Genomic DNA, 9609 nt, shown 5'->3' with positions numbered 1-9609 from the left:
CAAACTGACACACAACCTGCGGGTGCGAAAGAAATTAGATTGTTAATCTCGACGATTTCAAAGTGCCACAGCTCCAGTGGTGTCCTCATATCGGCAGGTGGCGGTGTCTTTTCCCAAAGACGTCGGCCGGTCCATGGCCTTCCTTCTACTGAGATATACCTATGATTGCGGACAAGTTTGCTGCAATAACGTGCTCGAGATGAAATGGCGTTGATGCGTTAATTGGCTTCAAGTGTTTATTTGTGATCTCAAATCTGAGCCGATACACACGCGATAATTGCATGGTGGGTTCGTAATTTCATTCACGCGGTAAGTTCAGGGTGCTTAACTATGTTTACCACTTATAGGGGATTATCGTTTTTAATGGTAAAATAACGGATAATACACTGCAACATGATAACACATGTAATGTTAATAGCTTCAAAAAGTCAAACAGTCTCCACTTGTTCGCCACCATTATCAACATATTCCTGGAATCTTCTCCAGGTGGTCTCCAGAGCCCGGAGGCACAACATTTCTTGTGGTATTCTTGCAAATTATCGGAAGTGTTAACATTTATTTGAAGTACCCTGTATTTGGTGCATTCGTAATTTCATTCACCAATCCGGGTACGCCCCCCCCAACCCCCCCCCCCCCCCCCTGAGCTACTTGGGGCCATAAACCGTGTTTTGTTTATCCCCCCCCATAGCTGCTGCTACTCTGATGATAATTTACATTTGTTAAAGTGGCGCATTTCATCCGTAGATCCCAACAATGCGCCACCGCCGTGCATGGAAAGCCATTGAATAAACAGAACCTGCAAGTTAAACGGCCAGAACTAGGCGGGGGAGGGGGGTAGATGCCAGTTTAAAGAGGGTAAATTCTCAAGACAGATGTAAACACCTTTACCGCCTCTGATTGAATTATTACCAAACGGCAACGCGTTCCGTCATCTACCCACCCACCCTCACCCCCACCCCCAGGGTTACACATCCACCCATCCATCCACCCTCACCACCACCCTCGGGCGAGACATCCACCCATCCATCCACCCTCACCACCACCCTCGGGCGAGACATCCACACATCCACCCTCGCCCTCGCCGCCCGGGGCTAGACATTCTCAACCTTGATCTTCGAGAAGCACAGCGCGCACGACTCGCACACCGGGTCGAGGCAGCAACGGATGCACGTGGCGCTGAACATCTGCAGGCAGATCATGTTCATGCGACACATGCGCAGGCACGGCGTCACGTTCCACACGTGGGAAAACTGCGCGCACGCGAAGTCGCAGCCCCAGCAGCACGACAGCGGCACGGCGCACAGCACGGAGAGCAGCAGGTAGCAGAACCACTTGGTGCCGTTGTAGGTCCTGAAGGCGCACCTCCACACGCCGGGGATGCTGTGCGAACCCTCCGGCTCGGCGAACACGTCCTCGAAGAGCACCTGCCGCGTGGCCACGTGGACACGGACACAGAGAGAGAGAGATTATGACAAAGAGACGTCCAAAAATAAATGGGACCCGGTGAAGAAGAATCTTTGGGTGCTGCCGAATATGGGGATTTGATGCCAACCGAGAGCGTAAATAAGCAATGAAGTGTACACATGAGAGGTACTAAAATATTTTAAGACATTTTTTTTTCTCATTTGCAATTTCCCCACCGGCCCGCGGGTGAACCGGGATTCTCAATTGGAAAGTACAGATATTTTAAAGAAACCAAACCGTTTTAACATAAATGTACACATTTGTATTCTCAACGATTGTGTTTAGAACACAGTAACCGAGAACACTCGGAAGAAATAGTTTTTTAATATTCAATACATTTTTATATCGTTCATTTTACATTCGAGAAATTCTTCCTACCCAGTTTATCTCGTAGGCTTTCGCGACAAATCTGGCTGTCGCCTGATGAAGCTAGTTGTAATTACTGGTGAAGCGTCGTACACAGATTGTAAATGTTGTGGATTTGCTCTCCAACACACCGGTGTGCTGTATTAGTAACGAATTGCCGTGTTCTGTTTACGTGACAAACCTTACTAATTGGCTGTGGCGGATTGTGGCGGGTTTAACGACGCATTTATATTTATGCTATCTTACCCAAAGAAACCTATATTATCGATTCTTCCTACTCATTGGCATTGAGCGGCAAACTGAGTTCCATTCCTGGCCAGGGGCTATAATCAGCGGCCGAGTGATATCTGAACTGCTCCTCGCCCCGTCTCTTAACCAACCCGCACTGACCAAAGTGATGAAGTATGGTCAATCAACGGCCACGACTGACAAGGCGGAGGGCCTTCATCTAGCATTGGATTTATGAAAGCCTCCACATTATTATCATCTAGCGCAAGTGTTCACTCATTTTCAGAGGGGGGCCGCTTTTGCCGATGAAACATCATCATTGTGAGGGCCGCTACACATTTGAAACCATTGGGGGTTTGACAGCAGCACGATGTGTCCTTGCAATGAAATTCACTGATCTCAGTGTGTGTGCGTATACACCTCACAAATTTAGCATTCTCAGGAAGAACGTAATCAACCAGGTAGGGTGTTGACTGTTATGTGAACCTCAGGGGACGGCAAACAAAAGAACAAGTAGAGGCATCTTTTTCGAAAAAAAAAAAAACCTCAATAAATATCAAGAGCCACAATGCACGTGGTGAATACGATAGACGGTGGCTCCTTAATAAATATGAAGCAGTCCTCTCGAGAGCCGAATGCGGCTCCTGAGCCGTTGGCTGCCCCCATGGTCTATACGCACACGAAACTACCGCACGTACGCAGTTGCTAAACTCCGTCCTGTCTCCAAACACAAACAAACAATGTTTTGAGCGGCATCTTGGCTTTCCGGACCCAAACATTATCCGGACAGGATCTGTTGATGGGTCGGGCAAACTCTGAACCGGTTTCGATTTTCAGGATCTCATCAGAAGCGGATTCAGACCTGTTAATCCCATTATATTCTCGCGTACGGCAATTGTTTTCTGAGCTCAATGCCAATGTCGAGGTCTGCTGGCCCACGAAGAGAGGGCTTCCGAAGTTAAGCGTTCGAGTAGTTTTGCTGTTTCTCCTCCGTTGAAGGAATACTATTGGCAAGAGCATTCCATCTAAACTATGGGGGCCATGTTAATACCCAAACAAATATAATGCAATGCTGGATACTAACTTGTTATCTGTTGTGGAGCATTATATGGGTACTTTCGTATAACATACGAACTGAACTCGGCTTCTGCGTCTCCACGTGTATGTTTGTATGTTGAACTTCTTTCGCACCGTACATAACCAACCGTGCTAATCGGAGGTGCGACGGAAGGACAACAAACTAAATACTAAAATCAGTTCTAAGGAAATGAGCTTTTAATTTCCATTATTTAAAAGTGCATAGTTCCAGTGGCTGCTCAATATCGGAATGGGAGAGCGTTCCAGACGGGCGCAGAAGCGCGTCCGAAAGCGCGCGATGCGGTGACAGCCTTTGTTCGCGGCGAGCCAAAAGCGACCTTTGGTGTGCGCAATGCGTGTGTGGTACTCACTCGAACGTGCTCGTTGATGTTGACGGGGTCTCGGTTCTCCATATCCAGGGTGTCCACCGAGGGCAAGTGCTTGGGCATGGCTATCTATTTATTGTGTTCTCTGCCGTGTGCGCGTGAATCTCTCTCTTCCTGTCTCTCTCGCCCGAGTGAAATCCAACTCTCGCCTCGTTGTGAACGCGTCTCGGCCCTTTTAAAGTTCGTGTATCCCCTGGAGACCACGATGCTTTCCTGGTGGGTGTCGTACTCACAGCGTCCATTCACATCCATTCATTCACTCGCTTTCGCGAGGGCGGAGCGGCAACTGTTGCGGCAACACCTCCCCTTCTCTGCGCGGCTGCTGTGCCTATAGCGACCCCGCTGTTTGGCGCCGCTGTCGTGGGGTGGTGGGTTCGGTTTTTTGTTTTGTTGAAGCCCACGCTGGAGGTCGAGAGAGATATCCCGTGCGCAAGATCGGCGAGATCCGCCTGGCGACAGTTCCACATTCACATGGTTCTCTCCCTCTCTCCCTCGCTGTACTATTCGCAAACGCCCTGTTGGGTATGATCACCATGCGTCATGGGGCATGATCATCATGCCATCATCATGCCATGGGGCACGATGGTCATCATGCGAACTCCGGTCACCATGGCAGCAGCGAATTTTGGCTGGCCTTCGAACAAAGACGACGGTCACCTCATTGCTCGACGCTTTCAGATGCGCCGCTTTTGTGGCCGTCTGGAACGCTCTTCCTTCCGATTTTAGGTAGCCACTGGGAGCTGTGCACTTTTAAATAATCGAGACTGTCAAACTGTTTTCTTTGGAACTGCTGCTTGTGTTTAGTTTGTTATCTTTCCCCCGCACCTCCGATTAGCACGGTTGGCAACGTACGGTGTGAAAGAAATTCAACATGCATACATGACATGAGTGTGCCGTGTCTTCAGCCAGGAGGCTCAGCGGTATAAGAGCGAGTCGGCTCGCAATCGGAATGTTGCGAGTTTAAGTCCTGGTTGCGGGGTTGCTCAGCCCATCATCGTTCTGGGGTCGATAAGGTTGGTACCACTTCGTAAGGAAAGTTGTCGACAGTGGTGGTTCTGTACACAGACTCGCACGCTTACACATAAAACAGTCAGTTATAGCCTTACAGTGTATGCACACGTGCGTGTAATGCATGTAACTACTGTTGTGTAACCATAGGCAATAACATTTCAACGCATCGATAGGAATGGTTCTTTTGCTGTACGATCCACAAAGGCCCCGTGGCCTTAGTGGCAAAAATGTACTGAGCCAGGCGGCTCAGCGGTGGAGCGAGCTGCTCACATTCGGAATGAAGCGAGTTCAAATCCGGGTTGTGAAGTTGACTCTGCCCATCATCCCTCCCGGGTCGATAGAGATTAGTAACCACTTTGTAAGGGAAGTCTCGTCTCCACTATAGAAGTATCAACATTCCAACACTGGCTCATTAGCCTCCAGCATCTTCTGATGTGTTTTTTTTTATCAAGTAACTTGTAATTTTGGGGGTAATGTTGCTGCTGTTGCTGCTAGTGCTGCTGATGATGATACAAGGAATCCTCAGAGAGTCACGTGACTTTAAAGAGGCACCTGCATCGGAATGATTGGCAGATACCATCAATGCGTGTGACTCAGGGCCAAGTCGCACACGCGAGACGGAGGTAACAGTCAAACGCTCCGCACAGATAGTCTCAATAATCCATTGTTGCTCTGCCATCTCCTGGCCATATTGGTGACGACACCTTTGCTGCTGCTGCTGATGATGATGATGCTGAGTATGTACCTCATGTGTGCTGAACTTCTTTCGCACCGCACGTAGCCAACCGCGCTACTCGGAAGTGCGGGGGGTGGGGGACGAAGACAACAAACTAAAGTGAGTGACCGTGTCATGAGTCAGGCTGTGGCGTGAACAGTAACTCTCACGTTACTGGCAGGGGGCGGCCTCGGGGGGGGGGGGGGGGACAACGATAAACTTGACTCGCTGTCGTCCGTCACATCGGCGCCCAGGACAATGGCATTCTCAGAGCGAAATGTGACACTGCGGCTGACTCCCGCACTGGGGATGACAACAAGCCCCGCCAGCGTCGCAGATCGCCCCGGGGCCGTGACGTGCGCCACTCGTTGCAGAGGCACTCCGCGGTTCGAATTCCAGCGGCCGCCCTGGTTATGCACGTGTTTATGTATGTGTTGAACTTGTGTGTGTATGTACAGTGAGGGAAAAAGTATTTGATCCCCTGCTGATTTTGTACGTTTTCCCACTGACAAAGAAATGATCAGTCTATAATTTTAATGGTAGGTTTACTTGAACAGTGAGAGACAGAATAGCAACAACAAAATCCAGAAAAACGCATGTCAAAAATGTTATAAATTGATAATTGGTTCTTTACCCTTCTGTCAGTTTTGTTGCCAGATAGAAGGGTAAAGAACCAATTATCATATTTTTACTGGCAAATGAGGTCCCCATAGTGTTATAAATTGATTTGCATTTTAATGAGGGAAATAAGTATTTGACCCCTCTGCAAAACATGACTTAGTACTTGGTGGCAAAACCCTTGTTGGCAATTACAGAGGTCAGACGTTTCTTGTAGTTGGCCACCAGGTTTGCACACATCTCAAGAGGGATTTTGTCCCACTCCTCTTTGCAGATATTCTCCAAGTCATTAAGTTTTCGAGGCTGACGTTTGGCAACTCGAACCTTCAGCTCCCTCCACAGATTTTTTATGGGATTAAGGTTTGGAGACTGGTTAGGCCACTCCAGGTCCTTAATGTGCTTCTTCTTGAGCCACTCCTTTGTTGCCTTGGCCGTGTGTTTTGGGTCATTGTCATGCTGGAATACCCATCCACGACCCATTTTCAATGCCCTGGCTGAGGGAAGGAGGTTCTCACCCAAGATTTTACAATACATGGCCCCGTCCATCGTCCCTTTGATGCGGTGAAGTTGTCCTGTCCCCTTAGCAGAAAAAACACCCCCAAAGCATAATGTTTCCACCTCCATGTTTGACGGTGGGGATGGTGTTCTTGGGGTCATAGGCAGCATTCCTCCTCCTCCAAACACGGCGAGTTGAGTTGATGCCAAAGAGCTCCATTTTGGTCTCATCTGACAACAACACTTTCACCCAGTTGTCCTCTGAATCATTCAGATGTTCATTGGCAAACTTCAGACGGGCATGTATATGTGCTTTCTTGAGCAGGGGGACCTTGCGGGCGCTGCAGGATTTCAGTCTTTCACGGCGTAGTGTGTTACCAACTGTTTTCTTGGTGACTATGGTCCCAGCTGCCTTGAGATCATTGACAAGATCCTCCCGTGTAGTTCTGGGCTGATTACTCACCGTTCTCATGATCATTGCAACTCCACGAGGTGAGATCTTGCATGGAGCCCCAGGCCTAGGGAGATGGACAGTTCTTTTATGTTTCTTCCATTGGCGAATAATCGCACCAACTGTTGTCACCTTCTCACCAAGCTGCTTGGCGATGGTCTTGTAGCCCATTCCAGCCTTGTGAAGGTCTACAATCTTGTCCCTGACATCCTTGGAGAGCTCTTTGGTCTTGGCCATGGTGGAGAGTTTGGAATCTGATTGATTGATTACTTCTGTGAACAGGTGTCTTTTATACAGGTTACAAGCTGAGATTAGGAGCACTTCCTTTAAGAGTGTGCTCCTAATCTCAGCTCGTTACCTGTATAAAAGACACCTGAGAGCCAGAAATCTTTCTGATTGAGAGGGGGTCAAATACTTATTTCCCTCATTAATTTGCAAATCATTTTATAACATTTTTGACATGCGTTTTTCTGGATTTTGTTGTTGTTATTCTCTCTCACTGTTCAAATAAACCTACCATTAAAATTATAGACTGATCATTTTTTCGTCAGTGGGCAAAAGTACAAAATCAGCAGGGGATCAAATACTTTTTCCCTCACTGTATGTATGTGTTGAACTTGTGTGTGTATGTTTAACACGTAGGTTTTCGTGACCAATATTATTCATAATAAAGGTTTTTGGGTTAGATCGCGTTGTTTATAAATGTGTCGCAACCCTCCACCACCCGACACGGCCAATAAGTAAAAAATGTGTCACGTTGACAAAAGACAAATATCGATTTAAAGCTTCCGTGACTGCAGGGATTCATCTTCTTGGTTCTTTCGGTAAAGTCACGTAGAAGGGAAGTAATAAAATAATAAAAATAAAACACATTATTTTATTGTGTTTTATTTTTATTATTTTATTACTTCCCTTCTACATGACTTTACCGAAAGAACCAAGAATATGAAAAGACAAATAGTTCACTACTTTAGCCCATCGGTGTGTTTGAAGAGTGATTCCACAACATTTACAATTTTTGAGTAGCACGACATTTCGATGGTAATTACATCAACCAGCATCATCGGGCGATTTGCCAGAAGAGTGAAGCCCTCCACCTGTTCCCGGTCTTAAATTGAGCAGCAGGGTGACGTCATCATTTAACCCAATCAGGTGCAGAGATCAGAGGCAGTGAGGGGGAAGTATTGTAATTATATAATAGAATAGTAATCAGTTAATTGTTATAATTAGTAATCAGTTGTAGATTAGTAATTATTTGTAATGTGTATTATTTAATAACTGAACCCAATCACTATACCCAATCAGGTGCAGAAATCAGAGGTGGCGGAGGGGATGATTATTGTAATTATAGACTACGTTAGTAATCAGTCAATTAGTATGTGTTTCCCCTATAAGGAATTGTAATATGTATTATTTGATAATACGCTTCCAAGCCGCACTGAACTTTTAGCTGTCAGAGCGATTACAGTTATTTGTATTTCTCTCAATTTCAACGGATTCTCTAATTAGTCTTGGCCAGTAATTATTAATTTTACACAACACTTCAACGTTATTAAAATAAATTGAGTGGCCTTGTTGGCAAGCATGTTCTACCACTGCCGACAGTTGTGTTTGAGATAATTTAATATTTATTTGGTGTTCTTTTAGTATTACGCTGATGTTACGTCCTGTCTGTCCAATATAGCACCTGCCACATGAGCAATTCATCCAATATACACCTTCTGTGGATAATTTAGGTAATTCATCTTTAGTACAAGATACTAGTTTTTGAATGTTGTGTTATGTACCAATTCTTACTTTAATGTTTTGCTTTTGCAAAACACGGGATAATTTGTCAGTTACTCCTGAGATATATGGTATTTTAATTGTTTTAATAATCTGATTACTTTAAGCAGTATTACTTTGCGATCGTGATTTGGCATTCAGTGCTCTGTTAATTTGAGCTTTATTGTAGACATTCTGTCGTAGTGCTTCTTTAACATGTTTAATCTCTCTCCCTAGACTTTCACCATCTGACCCTGTTTTAGCCCGATTGTATGAGCGTCTTGATAAGAGAGGATTTCTGAGCGGGGTGATGATGTGAATCTGCATTCAGATAGGCATCAGTGTGCGTTAGCTTTCTGTAAACGCTGTGTGTTATTTTGCCATTTAGGCCATGTCTAAGCAAAATATCTAGGAAAGGGAGTGTGTTATTCACCTCCGTTTTTATGGTGAACTGGATGGCCGGGTTTTGTGCATTGAGATGATTTAGAAATTACCATGTGGCCAGACAACCAAAGTGTCATCAACATATCTAAACCAAAAAGATGGTTTTAATGTACTTGAGGCAAGTGCTCTTGTTTCAAAGATTTCCATGTACAGATTTGCTGTAGCAGGAGATAAAGGAGGGCCCATTGCTGCTCCTTCCTTTTGTTTAAAGAAATCACCTCTCCATAAGAAGTAAGTGTTATATGAACAATGGTCAGCTAGTTTTGGAATATCTTTTGGTAAACCTGTATTCTTTACTAGTTTATCAAGTAATTTAAGCGACTCAATGACTGGAACCTTAGTGAATAGATAAATCACATCAAAACTCACCAGAATATCATTAGGATTAAATTTAATATATTTAATCACATTCACAAGATGGTCTGAAGTTCTTATGAATGAAGATGTCCTACCGATGTAGGGCTGTATTTGTTTAGTTATATATTTTGCTAATTTATATGTGGCAGAGCCAATTGTACTTACTATGGGTAGTAATGGGATGCCGATTTTATGAATCTTTGGTAGCCCATACAGTCTCGGTGGTTTTGAGG

At 45.5% G+C, this 9609-nt stretch overlaps 1 protein-coding gene across 1 annotated transcript; it reads right to left on the bottom strand.

The window, feature by feature from the left end:
* Nucleotides 1-222: 222 nt before the first annotated feature.
* LOC133340026 (caveolin-3-like) lies at nucleotides 223-3758 on the bottom strand. Its single transcript, XM_061548113.1, has 2 exons — nucleotides 3507-3758; nucleotides 223-1424 (listed from the first exon to the last, which is right to left on the bottom strand). The coding sequence occupies exons 1-2, from the start codon at nucleotides 3582-3584 to the stop codon at nucleotides 1092-1094; spliced, it is 411 nt and encodes a 136-aa protein (XP_061404097.1). The 5' UTR covers nucleotides 3585-3758; the 3' UTR covers nucleotides 223-1091.
* Between the last annotated feature and the right edge of the window lie 5851 nt (nucleotides 3759-9609).

The sequence above is a fragment of the Lethenteron reissneri genome, unplaced genomic scaffold (genome assembly GCF_015708825.2).
Source record: "Lethenteron reissneri isolate LAM-NWPU_2019-01 unplaced genomic scaffold, ASM1570882v1 scaffold_645, whole genome shotgun sequence".
Taxonomy (NCBI): Eukaryota; Metazoa; Chordata; class Hyperoartia; order Petromyzontiformes; family Petromyzontidae; genus Lethenteron; species Lethenteron reissneri.
The sequence above is the reverse complement of the archived record's forward strand: the minus strand, read 5'-3'. Positions and strand labels throughout refer to the sequence as shown.

Coding starts and splice junctions, on each gene's coding strand:
- LOC133340026 (XM_061548113.1), bottom strand. CDS start 3,584: ATGCCCAAGCACTTGCCCTCGGTGGACACCCTGGATATGGAGAACCGA. Junction 1,425..3,506: donor ACATCAACGAGCACGTTCGA/GTGAGTACCACA, acceptor GCCACGCGGCAG/GTGCTCTTCGAGGACGTGTT.